This window comes from Herpailurus yagouaroundi, unplaced genomic scaffold (assembly GCF_014898765.1).
Source record: "Herpailurus yagouaroundi ecotype Mexico unplaced genomic scaffold, PumYag 483, whole genome shotgun sequence".
NCBI classification, from domain to species: Eukaryota; Metazoa; Chordata; class Mammalia; order Carnivora; family Felidae; genus Herpailurus; species Herpailurus yagouaroundi.
The window spans coordinates 5035606-5053746 of record NW_024412700.1 but is presented as its reverse complement, the minus strand read 5'-3'; the positions used below and the strand labels follow the sequence as shown (position 1 = coordinate 5053746).

Below are 18141 nucleotides of genomic sequence, written 5' to 3'. Positions count from 1 at the left end.
TCGTCTATCCGGATTCACCGGCCTGCGGTCGCTCGGCCTCCCTTCCGGGAGCCGGCCCCGTTACGTGACTGGGGGTCACGTTCGAACGCCCTGCTGGAGACCGCCGACAGCCAGCATACGAACCGGGGGTTCCTGCAGCCACCCTGAGGGAGGTCCCGGGGCCACACAACCCTGACTCTAGCAGCCACAGGGCCTCAAGAGGAAGAGATCGGTGCGGGGTGAGAGGGTGTGGGCAGAGGAAAATTCCAGCGCCCTCCGTCCCAAGCACCTGACCTGTGATGCGTGTCAAGGGAGCCGTGAGTGGAGTCCCGTGCGCCCAAAATCCAAAGGACCCTTCTTTCTGGAGCAGGACTGCCTGCCCTGTGTGGGGGTCCGGTCTTTGGAAACTCACGCCTGAAGCATGACTTGGTTGTCGAGATGAAGAACCATTGACATAATTACTAAAACAAATCTTGAACAGACGCGTCACAGAACGGAATAAGCATCCTATTTCTGTACGTTCATACAGTTGATTTTCCTGAAGACTCACACTTCAATCCACATAAAAAGTTGTCGTTTCTGCTCAAAGTTACTCAGTCTTCTGTGAAATACATCTGTTAAGTCTCTCCAAAACCTATTAGATGAGGGTATGTGCCAAGGAAGTCCAGGACTTGTTTTCATCACAAGAACACCCCGAGAGCAAGCCCCTGGGCAGCCGAGCCCTCCCCGCAAGGAAAAGGCAGGCAGCGCCCCAGATGCCAGAGCAGCCAGCCCCCTGCTCCAACCGTCCCCATGGGGCCTGGGGGCCCGAAGCGCAGCACCCCAGTCCACTGAGCCCAGCGGTCACAGCCACGCACTAGTAACGCTCCTATGAAATTCTCTTCAAAGGAAAATTTAAAGCAAAACCAGAAGGGCGCCTGGTGGCTCAGTCAGTCGAGCACCAGAGCCTTGACTGACTTCGGCTCAGGTCATGATCCCGGGGTCGTGGGATCGAGCCCCGCGTCAGGCTCTGTGCCGGAGCCGGCTGGGGATTCTCGCTCTCTCCCCCGCTGCCCCTCCCCCCACTCACAGGCTGGATCTCTCGAGAATGAAAAATAAGAAGTGTGGAGCAAAAGTGGAGGGCACAGCGATTCTAAAAGTTGGTGACACAAAATCACGAACTAGGTTGGAGCCTTTGCACCTAGGGCTGCTGTATACCTCCCACCATGCCCTTCTCTCAGGTAAAAGGTGCCCCAGACGGTGCCACTTAACAAAGCTCGAGTGCTCAGATTCCATCCCCGGCCCTGGAGTGAGCAGAGGGAAGGCACATGGCTGACCCACACCTACTGGGTGACAGTACCTCCACACCGTCCAGGTGAACGGGAGACAGTGTGCTGCTGAGTCAAGGGCCTGGTATCTTTAAAAGTCAGTCCTTGGGGCGCCTGTGGGGGCTCAGTCAGTTATGCGTCTGGCTTCGGCTCAGGTCATGATTTCACAGTTCATGAGTTCGAGCCCCAAGTCAGACTCTGTGCTGACAGCTCGGAGCCTGGAGCCTGCTTCAGACTGTGTCTCCCTCCCTCTCTGCCCCTCCCCTGTCCGTGCTGTGTGTGTGTGTGTCTCTCTCAAAAATAAACATAATTATGGGAACGTAAGCTGCTGCAGCCACTCTGGAACACAGGAGGGAGGTTCCTCAAAAAACTAAAAACAGAACTTCCCTACGACCCAGCAACTGCACTAGTAGGTATTTATCCAAGGGATACAGGTGTGCTGTTCCGAAGGGGCACATGCACCCCCATGTTTATAGCAGCGCTATCGACAGCAGCCAAAGTATGGAAAGAGCCCGAATGTCCATCGACGGATGAATGAGTAAAGAAGATGTGGTATACACACACAACGGAGTATTACTCGGCAATCAAAAAGGATGAAATCTTGCCATTTGCAACTACGTGGATGGAACTGGAGGGTGTTATGCTAAGTGAAATCAGTCAGAGAAAGACAAACATCATATGACTTCACTCATTCAATGAGGACTTTAAGCCACAGAACAGATGAACATAAGGGAAGGGAAACAAATATGAAAACAGGGAGGGGGACAAAACACAAAAGACTCTCAAATATAGAGAACAAACAGAGGGTTGCTGGAGGGGTTGTGGGAGGGGGGATGGGCTAAGCGGGTAAGGGGCACTAAAGAACCTACTCCTGAAATCACTGTTGCACTATATGCTAACTAACTTGGATATAAATTTTAAAAAATAAAAAATAAAAATAGACACGATTAAAAAAAAAATGTGAAAAAAAAATCAGGCCTTAACAAATTTATTCACTATAGGAGAATCCTAATGAGCTATCTCCAAAAACAAACAAAAAAACCTCCAAAGGTAAATTACTAAGAATTAAAGAAACCCCATTTCAGGTCGCCTGGGTGGCTCAGTCAGTTAAGCATCCAAGACTTGATCCTGGCTCAGGTCATGATATCACGGTTCGTTGAGTTTGAGCCCTGAGTCGGGTTCTGTGCGGACAGTGTGGAGCCTGCTTGGGATTCTCTCCCTCTGCCCCTCCCCTGCTCACACGACCTCTTTCTCAAAGTAAATAAACCTCTAAAAAAAGAACTAAATCACATTTCACTGGGGAAAAGGACAGAATAGCCATTCATATAATATGGCTAGATAAAAACAAAAATGGCAAAATAAAAATCAGACTCCATACCTCACTCAAAAATTCTAGATAAATATTTTAAACATATTCAGAAGGTAAATATAGATGGACAGAAATATCTAAACTAAGAGACAGAAACAACCCAGCAGCAAAAAGTTGACAGAATCAACTAGGTAAAAACTTGTTTCTGAACAACTCATCCCAAACAGATGTCTCATATTTTATAGGCCGTGTTTTGACTGGAAATAAAAAACACAACAGACTTAGAAATGAGCAAAAATGAAGAATGTTATATAGGTTGAACTCAGCAGTAATTTCAAAAACTCCCATTTGTGAACAAAAAGGCTGTAAATAAATATTCTGGGGGCACATGGGTGGATCAGTCCATTGGCTGAGTGTCTGAGTCTTGATTTCAGCTCAAGTCATGATCCCAGGGTCGTGGGATCGAGCCCCGTGTCAGGCTCTGTGCTAAGCGTGGAGCTTGCTCAGGACTCTCCGCTCTCCCTCTGTCCCTCCCCCAGGCTCGCTCTCTAAAATTAAAAAAAAAAACAAAAACTGAACCGCGGTGAAGAAAAAAGATTAAAACTAGGTATTTAATAGGAAAATACTAGAAGCTATGGCTTCCAGAAGGACTAACACGAACAGGCCGGCACCCGAAAGCCGCAGGTGTAGAGCACAGACCCGAGGAGGGAGAAAGCACGCTCCCCACACGCTGACCGAAACCTCAAGAGCCTCGACAGCATGGACTCGGTCCCTGAAAACAGAACTTAACTCACAAGGAGAAAACGCACACCAGCACGAACAGCAGAAAAGTTCAAAGATTCAGTGACTGGAAACGTGCCCAGGCCAGAAGGCTCTCCAGGCAAGTCACCTCTCCTCTCACGGACAGAGCGCACGCACGGCTTCCGGGTGAGACGGGAGCCGGGCCGGGGCCCCCTCTACCCTCGGGAGCCCTGGGGACTTCCGTCAGAGGGACTTAAACCAGGCCTACTGGGGACAAGGAGGAAAGTGCCCACGGTCGGTATTAACGATTAGGTTAAGAAAAAATGGGGGCGGGAAGCAGAGAGGAGAAATCTAGCCGGGCTCTCTAGCTATAAAAGTAGATACCTTTCTAAGCCAAGAGCACAGTGAGGTGACTGGATTAAAGGCAACATAAAAACTTACTTTCTCACTTGCTTATACATAACAGCCAGTCAGGAAAGGGCATCAGACAGAGGCGGGTACCTGGAGTCGCCGTGCCCTTCGTTTCCAAGTGTCAGAACACCCAAGATAGGCTTGAAAGCGAGCTGCCCTTTGGGGCAGCCACTCCTACGGACACAGTGTGATACTGGCCTGAGACGAGAGAACAAGAAAGAAAGAAGTCCAGCAACACAGTGACAGCAGCATACAAGACAGGGACCAGCGTTGGGGGGGGGGGGAATCTGGGAGAAAGTCAGACCACTTCACAAACGCACCACGTGAATTAAAGAGAAATATACACGTGAAAGTGAAGAAAATGAGAAAATCTTCCGTCGTACAAGATGGAGGGGATTGAACCAAAGGCCAAAAGAGAGACACCTTTCTGGAGAAGAAATCAAGACCGCCCACGGCAAGCGTAACGGACAGACAACTGCAAAGACCACCTTCAACAGAGCAGGCAAAGGCCCAAGAAACCACAACATGACAGGAACCCAGGGAGTCCCAGCCCTCCAGGGATGTGTGCCAAAGTAACAGAAAGATGGCCCATCTAAGTGACCAGGGAAATGTAAAATTTAAACACCGGGGGTGCCTGGGTGGCGCAGATCAAGGGTCCACTGTCGACCTCGGCTCAGGTCTTCATCTCAGAACCCACGATGGGCTCCGTGCTGGGCATGGGGCCCGCTTTAAAAAAAAAAAAAAAAACAAAAACAAAAAACCACCCAGCCAGGATTTTCACAGTTATGCGAGGAATCCGTTGTTGATGGAAAAGCGTTCTCTGTGGGAAGCGATGACCGTCAACTTTCATACGGACATTTCCAACCATTCGACTTCCAGGAACCAAATTTAACAGACCTCCTCCCACAAGAACAGACTGCGGTTTGCAAGAACGCCACACCGTGTGGGAAGAAAATAGAGCAACGCCCCCCGCCTCCCCGCCAGGCTGCACAGGACAAGGAGGCCGAGGCTGCCATGGGTGCCGGAGGCGGGCCCACGCCACGCGGGGGCGGCCGGGTCCACACACCAGCCACACCAGAACCCGCTGGGCGCCCCGTCTCCGCCCGACGGGCACAGTCCACAACTTTCCTCGGGCCTTCTGAACGGCCCTTGAACACTTCACCACAGCTCACCAGCTCACCGGACTCTGCACAGACCGGGCGAGGGACGGAGGCCACGGCTCATTCTGTTCCGGCTCCAGACCGATGGCATCAGAGCCTTGGCCTCACAGCGGAGCCTTGGCGAACCCCCCCGTCTCAGGTAAGAGGTTGCCTGCTCAGGCCCAGGCTTGATCAGCAACAACATTCCCAACTTCAGGGGTGGGTGGAGTGGCCAGGCAGCCCCCCGGCCACCTCGAGGCCGACCAGGGTCAGCTCGGCAAGGGGGCGGCCGGAGAAGGAGAAAACAATTGAACATCTCTGGTCTGGGAGTCCGACTTTCCTACCTCTTTATTAGTGGAAGCAGAGTGCATGTGACAGGACATTGTGTGTTCGCGGTATTTCTGACGGACCCATCCATCAACACTGGGAAATACTGGCGCTTAATACCCTCTGCAAGGGAAATTCGTGTCCAGATGGTAGGCTGGACAGCATCGGAAGAACTGCTCGGGAAAGAAACACAGCTATGTGACATGGTGCGCACGTCAAGAGATGTACATGTACTGATACTCAACCGTGAACTCTGCTGTGGAAGTGACAAAACTGGAGAAAATGCCTGAGAAACAAGCCTCGCACGGGCTCCGGGCCCCACGACACCGCTGTTGACGGCGTGCCCGTCTGGGGATGGAGGGACGGTGCCACGAGCTGCACTTGTGCTCAGGCTCCCACTCCCACAGGCAGGTCCGGCTGCCTCCGGAAGAGACTGGAACGTGAGCCCCCGCCCCGCTGCGGCACCAGCTAGGGCGAGCAGTCCTGGAGGGGAGGGGAAGGGCGAGGCGTGGGCCAGAGGCCCACGGCAGGTGGTCAGCAAGCACAGGGGTCTCCCCGAGGCAGGAGAAAGGAGCCACTGCCGTGCTTCCGCAGTATCGTCTGCAGCCCCAGGCCCTGGGGCAGGCCCGCTTACTAAGGGCCTGTTTTCTGTGAGTGTCGGGGGTCATGCAAGGAAGGACTTTCAGTACGAGGACGCAGTCTCCCGAGCTGCCAGCACGAGGGGAGGGAGGGCTGGCGAGAGGGACATGACAGCGAGACGCTCCTTCCTGGGACACATCAGTCCCAAGTGAGAGAAACTGGTTCATTAGACCACGAAACTGACCATTTACTGCTCAGTGATCCAAACAGGAAAGAAATGTCCTAAACCAAGATGCACCCTTAAGCCCTCCCATACCAGGCCTGGTCAGGACTTCGCACAGAGGAGCAGGGCACAGTGACCTCCCAGGGGAACAAGGAGAAATGAACAGGGTGGGCTGGCAGTCGCGAGGCTCACTCCTCGAGCACCAGCTCGGGGAGTAGCGCCCCCACCAAGTGGGCCCCCGTTCTCGGGGCACGTGGACTCCAGAATAGATCCCCTGTTTCCTGAATGCTCAGACAGCAGGAAAAGGACCAACGATCGGCTCCCCAATAAACGGCTCACGCAGCCAGGTGGTCGGAGGGCAATGGCCACAAACCAAGAAGAAAGCGTCTGCTGCCCTGGAGTGAACCGCCAGTGACAGGCCTGTGGCACCTCCCCCTGCATCTCCCTAACCAGCGACACTGCCCAAGTCCCAGCTAGTTCTGGTCTCTGGAAATCGGCGGTCACTGGGATTTCCCCATTTCTCACTGACAGGAGTAAGAGCCGTTACCGCTTTCCCTACCTTGACCATCTGAGATGTCAAGATCAAACAGCTAATTTAGACAAGAGAAAAGCATCTGGCCTGAACCAAGGTCTACGCCTACTTAACGCAGCTCACAGAAGTGCAAGGAGCAGCATTTTCACAGCTGAAGAAGATCGGAAAGTGGCCCAAGTGACCAGATTGGGAAAAGTACCCAAAACCAAAGTGGAAACATTGCGCCGACGTTAAGAACACAGGAGATGGCGACAGAGGAAGAAGAAGTTAAGCCAATGCTTCTCGGAGGACTTGCATCGTTAAACTACCTGATGCACGAGTACCAACCCCCTCAGAAACACCTTAGATGGTCACAGAATCTCGTTTCCGTGTAATTTTTTAAAAGGTCATCGGGTCACAATAGCAAGTGTTCAAACAGCGAGGAGCCTGGAACTGCTTCGGATTCTGGGTCTCCCTCTCTCTCCGCCCCTCCCCCACCACTCACACTCTCGGACTCATAATAAAAAAAATTTTTTTAGGGGCGCCTGGGTGGCGCAGTCGGTTAAGCGTCCGACTTCAGCCAGGTCACGATCTCGCGGTCCGTGAGTTCGAGCCCCGCGTCGGGCTCTGGGCTGATGGCTCAGAGCCTGGAGCCTGTTTCCGATTCTGTGTCTCCCTCTCTCTCTGCCCCTCCCCCGTTCATGCTCTGTCTCTCTCTGTCCCAAAAATAAATAAACGTTGAAAAAAAAAATTTAAAAAAAAAAAAATTTTTTTTAAATACACACGTACATACATACAAACAGCTCAGCAACAAGGAAGCTCCTCCGGTTAACTGACTCGTCAAACAAACACTCTCAACAACAGCACAAGTGCAGAATAAAGGTGATGTTCTCAAATGCCAACTTGAGAGTGGACATTTGACCACTTGACCGGGATGCCCTCCACCAAGAAACCTCAGCAGAAAGACTCTGGGAGTCAGACACCTCCCGCGTGTGCCATTCGAGAAGAAACGGTTTACGGCGGGAAGCGCGCTCAGCAGCACCCACCGCTCTGCCGGCTTCAAGAACGTTAAGACCACAGCTCTAGTGCGGCGCGTCCCCAAAGCGCCACCTCGTACTGGTTGACCCGGGACCCGCCGTCAGCACCCGGTGTCCTCGGGGCACCGCCGACCTGCTCTATCAAGAGGTTCACCCCGCCCACCGTCACTGACGACTGTGAAATTCCACGTCTGTTTAGTTCCAGGGATTCACCACAGTTCCCCAGGAACAGAGAAACCATCTATCCCAACAGCATCAACGCGAGCAGGCTTTCCAGCGTCAGAATTTCAGCTCGTGAAACCGCATCCGACAGAGCCCTTTCCGGCGACCTCCCTCCACGCCGCTCTTCTCCAAAGGCACGGAGGCCTCAGGACAACACACGTCGGCATCTTTCACGGTTTTCCCTGGGTTCAACGGTCTTCTCATACTCGCAATGAATTCTGCAGTGCTTTGCTTTTTTAAACGGTCTCCACGAGATTTTCTAAAATATCCCTTGTTTTCAATAAAGACACACTTGATTTTGGAAAGTTCCCGATGCCTTCCAACTGGGCCTGCACAGAGGCCAATGTGTCCGTCAGGGAGTAAGCACTTTGGTCCTCCTCTCCTTCAGGCAGGACCCGGCCGCTCATCCAAAACAAAGCCGAGTGGGGTCATTCAAATGCAACCCGAGTCTAGTTTGACATTCCTGTGGCTGGAATTCTAGTTCTTAACGGTGACTGTAACAGATTTTACACCTTGAGAAACAAAAAAAGGCCTTTATTTTTGCCCGCATCTCTGTCACTGCAAGACTTTGCCGTACATATCACATCTTTAAGTGAGCTCGCGTCAAACGTACCCTAGAAAACTAGAACCTACTAGGAACGAAGAGCTGCACAGCTGTTTCTTTCTTCTCTGTAAAACTGTTACCACACGGGAAGTGTCAATACGCTGCTAATCATTCTAGAACATAAATAGGAGACTCTTCGTACACTCTCCAAATATGCTGAGGGAAAGGAACACGTGGAACGGAAGATCAGCACCCACCTTCACGAACAGAAGGAAACGGTAACGAAGCAGCCCCGCGAGCCCAGGCACAAAATCATACGCAGACACAAGAAGACTGTAGCCCCACTCAGGAAAGAATGCACCAAACACATTCGCATTTATTATTTTTTTTAAGCAAATGACAAAGACCCAGTTACCAGCTTTACTTTTTTAAACCTAAGCTTAACATTACATATTTAAACAATTGTCAAAACTTACTAAGTTGCCAGCATTCATGCACTAGAAAAACATCCTCAATTTATATTAAACGAGAAATGTATTACCATTAATGCATTAATATCTCTCACTACTAAATACTGAAAAAGACTGAAATTATTTTTTTTGTGGAAGATTCATCCTGGCAATGTTAACTTCACAGCAGGCTGACTCTACTTGGCTCACGTTTCAAACACGATGGAAAAGCAGGTCCGTGCTGGTGTTAGTGTACGAAAGGGTCACGGCCACCTTGGATCACGTTTAATAAGAAAGCAAAGTGCATACAGAGATTTACAACAATTTTAAAGACAAAAAAAAAAAAAAAAAAGAAGGCAAAAACAAAAACAAAAAACAAAACGAAACAAAAACCCAATGGTCCTATTATGTGGTCCCAACAATAAACTCAAGAGTCTATGACAAATAGGGCTCCGATGAGCTGTGTATAAATACTTTAGATTAGGTACAGTTATACTGAGAGTCGAGTTCGTGTGAAATCTTCAAAAACAATGTTTCTGTTACTCCTCACCGGCGCCCGATATGGTTCGTTACGGTTGTTACAGTTACGTGTCTGTTACTTTCTGTTACGCGGCGCGAGCGTCGGGTGTTACTTGTTATCCAAGCGCAGCAGCTGCTCCTTACCATTTATCGTTAAGGACTTTAACTGGCCGTTCTCTTCAACTTCTACTCTTTCCTCGCCATTCTCGACAATTCTGAAAGAGAAAACGCACTCAGAACCTGTTTTTAACGTAAAGGCATGTGAACGTATCTGCGTATTTTGAAAACACATCGTGCCCGCTGACATACGTGAAATCGCTTGCGCGGAGGGTTAAAAACACAGCAGCGAAAGGCAACCTACTGACGACAGTCCCTCCCGAAGACAGAAGACACGTTTACGCTGAGGTAAAAGTTGTCTCAGGTACACATGGCCGAACGCTGAACACACGCACAGACACTAGCCATCAAAATGGCAAATGTCGCCAACAAAACTCACTACGCGTGAACTGTGACGTCATCACACGTGTCAAGTGTGCCTCTAAGTGAGCATTATTTCTGATACGTATTATTCAGCAGAGGTTTAAAAGCAAAAGCTCTAATTTGGACATTAAAAGATCCCAATGGTGCCAGATTTAACAGACACCCTGTATGTCAAGCTACTGGGGGAGGTGGTCAACAGGAAATGTGGCACCCGTGAAACGTTACGCCTACTTATTTGAAAGAGAGACGAACCCCATACCTCTTTGTAGTGATTTTTCTGCCGTTCACCATTTTTGTAGAAGTGGATATAGATTTGAAGGTGCCCATCCCGCTGCCACCAAACGCCGTGGACGAGAAGGAAGTGAGGCCCCCGTGACCTGCCGACCCGAAGGAAGTAAATCCTGCCGGAAAACAGCATGTTCAGTACGGGTTTAATGCAAGTCTGAGGAACCCATCGGACGAGGTGAGCACACCTAAGCAGGGCGGCCGCAGAGCCGGGGGGCACACGGGTGCTCCTCCAGACCCCGGGGCGTGGGGCAGAGCCCTGCTCCCCTTCTGAAGTCCTACACTTCCTCTCCCTCTCCTTTACACGGCGCTCTGCGGGCGCACGGGCGTCTCTCCCCCCGGTCAGAGGCCCCCAGCTGAGCACCACGTGGTGCGCGGGGGACCAGGACGGCAGTATGCACGGTCGTGCTGCAGGGACGGTGCGGCTTCCCCAGCGGGGGTGCCCCCCCAACCTCCTTACCTTCTTGCGACGCGACCACGGGAGAGGAGACTGAGTTATCAAAAAGCTCAAGTAATTTTAGAAAGAACACTGCAAGTAGTTACGTGACAAAGCACGGACCCACACGTTTCAAGGAAAGCGTCCTCAATCGTGGCCGTCACACCGCAGCTGAAAACCCCCGCCTTCCACAAGTCACACTCACGCGAACCAACGTCTCCTACTGAGACTGGTCTGCTGGTCTCTGGGGCTTACCACCTGTCCCACTTGTGAATGTCCCCATTAGACCAAACGCCCACACTCCCTAAACGCAGCTCTGCACAAGGCTCCTGAGGGAAGGTCTCCGTCCACACGGGCCCCTCACCACACATTAGACACAGTTCCTTAAATGAAGGCCTATTCGATGATATTTTACACCAGCTTTGTTTGACTCTCCCTTAAACTTGAGCAAATTAACCTTCAGCATACTGCACGCCTGTACCGGCAGGGTCTGCTGGAGAGAGGCTGTCGACAGAAGCCCTCTGCCTCCGTGTCCAAGAGAGCCAACGACCTCCCTGTTACCAGCACGGGCCTTGAAGGGAGGAACGTTTTGAGCTGCTTTGCAGGGAGCCTTCATAACAAGCACTGCCAATTCTAACCATGTAGCATTTGAAAGAAAAATCAGAGAATCCAAAACACAAGCGCCCCTGTTAAGAGGACTACATGACCTTCAAAATAAATAAATAAAAGACCCTAATTTTTCAGGTAAACATGTAATTGTTATCATGCCATGTGCACATTACTCAGATTGATGGGCTGCCTTTATTTGTTGTTAAGATTTCATTTTTCTAAGTAATCTCTACACCCAACACGGGGCTCGAACTCACAACCACGGAGATCAAGAATCTCACGCTCCTCTGACTGAGCCGGCCAGGTGCCCCTGATGCGCTGCCTTAAAATGGCCACTCGGCCACTGTGTGTGGCAGAGCAATCCCACAACTGCAGCCCCTAGTGGACCCCCCTGAGCCATGGTCACTTGCAGACTTGGGGGGGTGGGGCGCTGTTAACACCTCCCCTCCCCCACCTTCTGATCCCATCAACCCGGACTCTTCTACAATCATCCCTATTGTTTTTACAGCTGCCAAGGAGGTTAGACAAAAAAAGGATCAGGCAGTTTGTCTTCAGTTATTTACTCAAATCAAGTAACTCGTTTTAACCAGGAGTTTCATTAAATGTTGACCTTTAGAGGCACCTGGGTGGCTCAGCGGGGTAAGTGTCGGACTCTCGATCTCAGCTCAGGTCATGATCTCACAGTTCTTAGGTTCGAGCCCCACGTCGGGTTCTGCACTGACAGTGTAGAGTCTGCTTGGGATTCTTTCTCCCTCTCACTCTGCTCTTTCCTCTCTCAAAATAAACAAACATTGGGGCGCCTGGGTGGCGCAGTCGGTTAAGCGTCCGACTTCAGCCAGGTCACGATCTCGCAGTCCGTGAGTTCGAGCCCCGCGTCGGGCTCTGGGCTGATGGCTCAGAGCCTGGAGCCTGTTTCCGATTCTGTGTCTCCCTCTCTCTCTGCCCCTCCCCTGTTCATGCTCTGTCTCTCTCTGTCCCAAAAATAAATAAACGTTGGAAAAAAAAAAAAATTTTTTTTTAAAAAAATAAATAAATAAACAAACATGGAAAAAAATTAAATAAATAAATAGACACCGATCTGTAACAGTAAGATCAGAAGTGGGTTTTCGGGGGAACCTGGGAGGCTCAGTCAGTTGAGCGACCACCTTCAGCTCAAGTCATGATCTCGTGGAGTTTGAGCCAGCCTGCCTTGGCTCCTCCGTCCTCTCTCTCTCTGCCCCTCCCCCACTCGTGCCTGCTCTCTAACCTAAATACGAAAAAAAAAGAACACAACTGCATTGACTGAAAGTGTTTATCAGCATTAATGTCTGTTCAGATATCAGAAATCAGATCTAAGACTTAATACCTGTATCCAAGGAAGAAAACCCTCCTCCAAATGACGGAAATCCACTGAAGGCAGAGAAAAACGACCCTGTGCCTTGGTTCCTGCTTCCACGGGGGCCTCTTCGACTCCCAAAAAAGTCCTCAAATGGGTCTTCTAAAAACAAACACAGTCACGTTTTATTTTTCCATGAGAGAGCGAGCTGCGATGAGGGGAAACGGTTTAACGCCTTAGAACACATTTTCGCCTCAGAAGAAAAACCTCCACGAGAAGTTTTAACACAGCTCGTCTGCAGAGCAACCAAAGTTCATCCAATAAACCGGCAGTTTTACGGACTCGTTTAACTCAACTAAAGCTAGAATCCATTAGGAAATAACTGACTGCTGACGCAATCCCCGTATGTACAAATACAAAATTCGGGACCACTGATGCGTGCTTCAAACTCCGACGGGGAGAGGTTTTAACAGCCTCTGAGCGGGAGCCGCGAGGCTCTGTCCCCGCTGCCGCCACCTGCAAGGGAAAGACGGTTCCGCACGCAGGGAGCTGCACTCCACACAGCCTGGGCTGCCCTCCCCAACGTAATCCAGAGACAGAAACAAAAATCGATTATTCTCACATTCACATAACACAGAGAGACTGTTGTATCAAGTGAGGCAAAACGTAACAGCTCCTGATTCTGGGCCACAGTGTTTAAGAATTCCATTTACTTTTCTGTAAGCCTGACGTCTCAAAAAAATTTAAGAAAGGATTAGTCAAAGTCAAACTTGAATAATGCACTTTACGAGAAAATTACTAATACAATAGAAAACGTATTGCTCTTAAAGACACCAAAATGCTCCTGAAAATAAGAACAGTCCATTTATTTTTGGTTCAGTCAATGAGCACTTACCAAAAACACAGGAATACAAACTTTCCTCTCTCTCTGTCTCTCCCCCGCTTTGTACTCTCTCAAAAGTCAATAAATAAACGTTAAGGAAAAAAAAAGAAAAAAATGCATTCCGGAGAAAAAGAAAAGTAACGCATTACAACCCCACAACTACAGAATCCGTACGGTGTAGGTGGCGCCTGGGTGGCTTAGTTGGTCCAACTTCGGCTCAGGTCACGATCTCGCGGTTCAAGAGTTCAAGCCCCACATCGGGCTCTGTCTGGGCTGACAGCTCAGAGCCTAGAGCCTGCTTGGGACTCTGTGTCTCCCTCTCTCTCTGCCCCTCCCCCACTCGTTCTCTTTCTCTCCCTCTCCCTCTCTCTGCCCCTCCCACTTGCGCGTTGTCTCTCTCTCTCAAAAATAAACATGAAAAATTTTTCAAAAACAAAAAAGAATCAGGATGGCGTTTTTTGTTTTTTTTTTTTTTTTTTTTTTTTTTTTTTAAAACCGGGCAAGAGTGACCAGAGCAGGGACATTCATACACTGGAAGGGAAAGGACAGTCAATATGACAAGTCAACACACAGCGAGCACTGGCCCCAAGCACAGATGGCGATCCACAATCCAACTCAAGTTCACAAACAAACGTGACCCGAGGGACGCAGCACGCCAAGGTCAACTCTGTCCACGGTCTGAAAAGATGGGACGCAGGGCCGTGAGCGATCGTGAAGGGCTCGGCGCGGCCGGGGCAGCGCGAAGCCAGCTCGGAACAGGGGCAAGGAGACGGCACACGCACAGACTCAGCCTCGAGACCGGAGCTGCTCGGTGCGAATCGGCTGGCCTGCTTTATCCAATGCTGCATGTATTAAGATGGGCCAGAAGGAAACATCTGGAGAAACTGGTTACCAGTGCCTTCCCGAAAGATCTAGAAAGGAGGCGCCAGAGGAAGAAGGAGAGCCCGTGTGCATCCCCGTGCAGAGACCCGGTAACAGATCCCAAGTGCTTGCTGCTGGCAGGCCCCCCGGAACTGTCCTGTCGGAACTTCGCTCCCACACTGCACGGCCAATGCTACCCTCTACAAAGTTAAATTTAAGGAAATCCCTTAAAACCTACCCTACAAACGGGGCTGGGAGTACAGTCAGCCCATCAGAAGCACAAATGGAAGTGAATCACGAACTCTGAAACTAGTAACATACTGTGAACTTCTCAGGAGGCTCATCCTATCAAATAAAACCCAAGCGACCGATTTACGGGCCCCTCCTTCCCTTAACCCCACGACCTACACACCCACGGTGCCAGATCTCCTGTCAGGGGTCCCTGGGGTCAACCCCCACATGGAGAAACAGAAACCTCACGAATGCAATTTCAACTCACGGTGTGGCGCGGAAATTCTCACTCTCCCCTAAGAAGTAACCACTAAGAACGGTTTTCACCTGAGCCGCGTGAGGCTCTGACGCCCCCGGACGATGCTCTAAGCAAGTTGGCCTCCCCGACACGCCAAGGCCGCACCGGCCCCGAGTCCCCCGCTGCCTAAAGCCCAGCTCGGCTGCGGCCTCCTGAGGTTCTCCGGGCAGCCAGCTGCGGCGAGGCTCCACCGCCACCGAGGACGTGCGTGGGCTCCGGGCTCGCACCCTGAGCGAAAAGAAGCCCTGGGTTAGAAAACCCTATTCCTCAGAAGCTACTTCAAAAGCTGGCTTAGGAGTGTGAGGCAGGCCGGTGGCTTTTCAGTTTACTTTTTCTCGGGTTTTTAGAAACTCTTATGTTGCTCAGCCTAAACACGTTTCTTTAATTCGGGTCGTCGTTCTAGTCACTGAACCGTTAACACGATTTCAAATATTAAACTAACAGAAGTTTCACCCTCAAAACGAAAAGCCTCAGTTACAACCGTCGTGGTGACACCAGAAAACACACACTCTCGGGGGTTCTCTTAACATCATGCTTACATTGTTAAAAGCTGCCACTGTCATACTGGACAGACCTTTACGAAGATTACTCACCACTGGCTGTGACCGGTCTGTACATTTTCAAAAAGTAGTTCAGGAGTCTGTATGGTGACCTTTTGAAATCTTTGGCCCCCAAACTCAATACGCTGTTTTAAAACTGTTCAAACCAGTGACTCTGCTTCGGGGAAATCACTCCCCTCGAGTACGGAAATACCCCACTGCACGAAGAGAATTCAAAGCATCGATGACACGCTGAAAATTGAAAATAACCAGATTTTCCCCAGGTGGAAGAAGTAAACAGCATTTTAGACGCACATTTAAGTGACCATCAAGTTCAGGCTTCGGGAAAAGGTAGATCAAGTAACAAGTTACAACTTAAACACGTGAAAAACGTTAACGGTGGGGTTTCAATCGTCTTGGTGGTGAGACAAATGTGGATTGCCTCCCCCCCTTTTGCCACACTGATACTTCCCAAATTCATTACTCCTCTGAGATTAAAAGGGATAAACATTACATTCACATTCTGGAAACACACCGCGACTCGGAAACTTAACATAGGGAAACACGGAGGCCTGTTGTGCCTTCTGCCCGTGAACACACGGGCCCCAGCAGCCCCCACGCTGAGGACACGCCGGGGAGGGACGTCGCCCGCTGGCCACGCACACGGGTCCGAGCAGAACTTGGGAGGCCCGCACCACCCAGCTGCTGGCGGCCGACCGCCGACGGGAAGCCTTACTGGTCCCACGGCGGGCTGGACTCACGTGTTGCCTATGTTGTCCGGGTTCTCTTCTGCCTTCTCTCCGTCGAGCAAGCGAGAAGGCACCCGACGTGGCGAACCCCAAAGAGGAAATACATTTTCACCACCGCCATTTATCAAAACACCTCTACCCGAGTGGACCTGGTAGTTCCAAGCCATGCCGGGGCCGGCGGACTCCCGGGGTCCAGCTCCAAGTGCACGCCGACTGCCGGGACCTCCTTACCGTGTCCCGGAGGCCCGAGCCCGCATCTTCTTACGCGAGCCAACATCCCCCCCTTCCTGGCCTCTCTTATGCACCCTCGCCAGGCTGGGGAAGACGCCCACTCCCGTCCCCGTGTTTGAGGATCCCATCGCCCTGGCCGGGGGCGGCTCGTCTTCAGGGACGCTCGGGAGAGCCAGGATGCTGTCGGGCAGAGTCACGACTGTGCTGCGGTCTCTATTTGGAGATTAAGGGCTGTGACTTACTAAGACGAGCACGGGCATCGAGGGGACGGAGGGTGGGCTTGTGGGGTTAACTGGACATGTGGCGTGAAGGGGCCACAGGGGGCTCAGGAGTTCAGTCGAGCAGTATTCCGGCTGCGTCTCTACGGGTGCTTCTGGATTAAGACTAACATTTAGATCGGTAGACCGAGCAAACGTACTGGCCTCCCCCGTGTGTAGGGGCCTCAATCCGTCTGTGGAAGGGCTTGAGGGAACCAAGAGCCCCCCTCCCCCAGGTAGGAGAATCCCCCGGCCGGAGGGGGGGTTCAACCGAACGCTGGCTCTTGCAGCCTGCCGGCTTCTGGATTCTGGCTCAGACGGCAGCCGTGCAAACCCTGAACTTGCCGGTCTCCATTATCAAATGAGCCAACTCCTTACGCTACAAGTCAGTCCCTCAGAGATGGACCAACAGTCAGAAACAAATACATCAACAGAGACCCGACCGGCTCTCACGCAGGTTTTCAGACAATGCAACTTGTATTTCTGATCATTCTACAGCTACCTTCAGGCAGGTGAGACCTAAATACCACGTGAGGCGGATGCAGGTCCGAGGTGTGACCTACCCCGCCGCGCCGGGACTCTAGGTGCCGGGGGCCCCGGGTGTGCATCAAACACCCCTTCTCAACCTCACAAGACCTCACCAGTGTCTCAGAAATACAAAACCAAATCCACGAAGAGATCAGCAGCATTAGCAAGATACCGGTCAATGACAAAGCCACAAAGTCAAACTTAGGCCAAGAAGTACACTTAAGTGAACTTTGGGGAAAAATTTAGCACCAAACACATATAAGCAAACGTTCACACGCATAAACACATAACAAACGTTTACACGCATGCACACGTGAACACATAACAAATGTCTGTGTGCTGGTGTACAGAAAAAGGTTTACACGCACACATATAACACGTGACATATGCAAGCACGCACACAGGAACCCGTAACCAGTGCTGACACGCACGCACACAGGAACGCTTACGTGTGTTCGTTCAACACGACGCCTGCTTCCACGTGTAAGCGCAGGAAAAATACCTGTGCGCATGCACAAACACATAAACACCGAGGAAACATTCACACGCATGGATACGGAGAAAAAGCCTTAAGGAAACAAGTGTGACAGAGATTTAAGGCCATCCACTTTTCTTAAGTTTTACCAAGATTCAGTATCTGATAGATAACCACAAAACCTATTTGGAGAGACAAATCAAATAAATCCTTTAGCGCCACGAACACCAGCACAGGAACAAAAAACTAAGAACACCATGATTAACACGGTTTTTTTTTTTTTTGTTTTTTTTTTTTTTTAATTTTATTTTTGAGACAGAGAGAGACAGAGCATGAAGAGAGGAGGGTCAGAGAGAGAGGGAGACCACAGAATCCAAAACAGGCCCCAGGCTCCAAGCTGTGAGCACAGAGCCCGACGTGGGGCCGGAACCCACGAACCGCATGATCGTGACCTGAGCCGAAGCCGGACGCTTAACCGACTGAGCCACCAGGGCGCCCCCATGCCGCCCTTACCCCACCATCCTGAAGCGAGTGCTTCCAGCAGCACAAAACCCAAGCAAGAAGAGGCCTGCACTACTGACGACTTAAGGTACCAGCTGCTCCTTTCCACGTGGCCTCACACTATTGATTCCCCAGGCACACAGAAAAACTTTGGGGGGGGGGGGGG

General features: G+C 50.9%; 1 protein-coding gene across 3 annotated transcripts in view; it reads right to left on the bottom strand.

Moving 5' to 3' along the window:
- The window catches only part of DNAJB6 (DnaJ heat shock protein family (Hsp40) member B6), a 68995-nt gene that overhangs the window by 14375 nt on the left and 36479 nt on the right, over window positions 1–18141 (bottom strand). For 2 of the 3 annotated variants that reach the window (XM_040464509.1, XM_040464510.1), the window contains exons 6-8: window positions 12453–12584; window positions 10037–10178; window positions 9442–9512 (exon numbers count right to left, since the gene is read on the bottom strand). In XM_040464509.1, coding sequence (XP_040320443.1) covers window positions 9442–9512; window positions 10037–10178; window positions 12453–12584 — 345 coding nt within the window. The remainder of the gene's footprint in view (window positions 1–9441; window positions 9513–10036; window positions 10179–12452; window positions 12585–18141) is intronic. The other variant, XM_040464511.1, reaches the window with a different exon arrangement.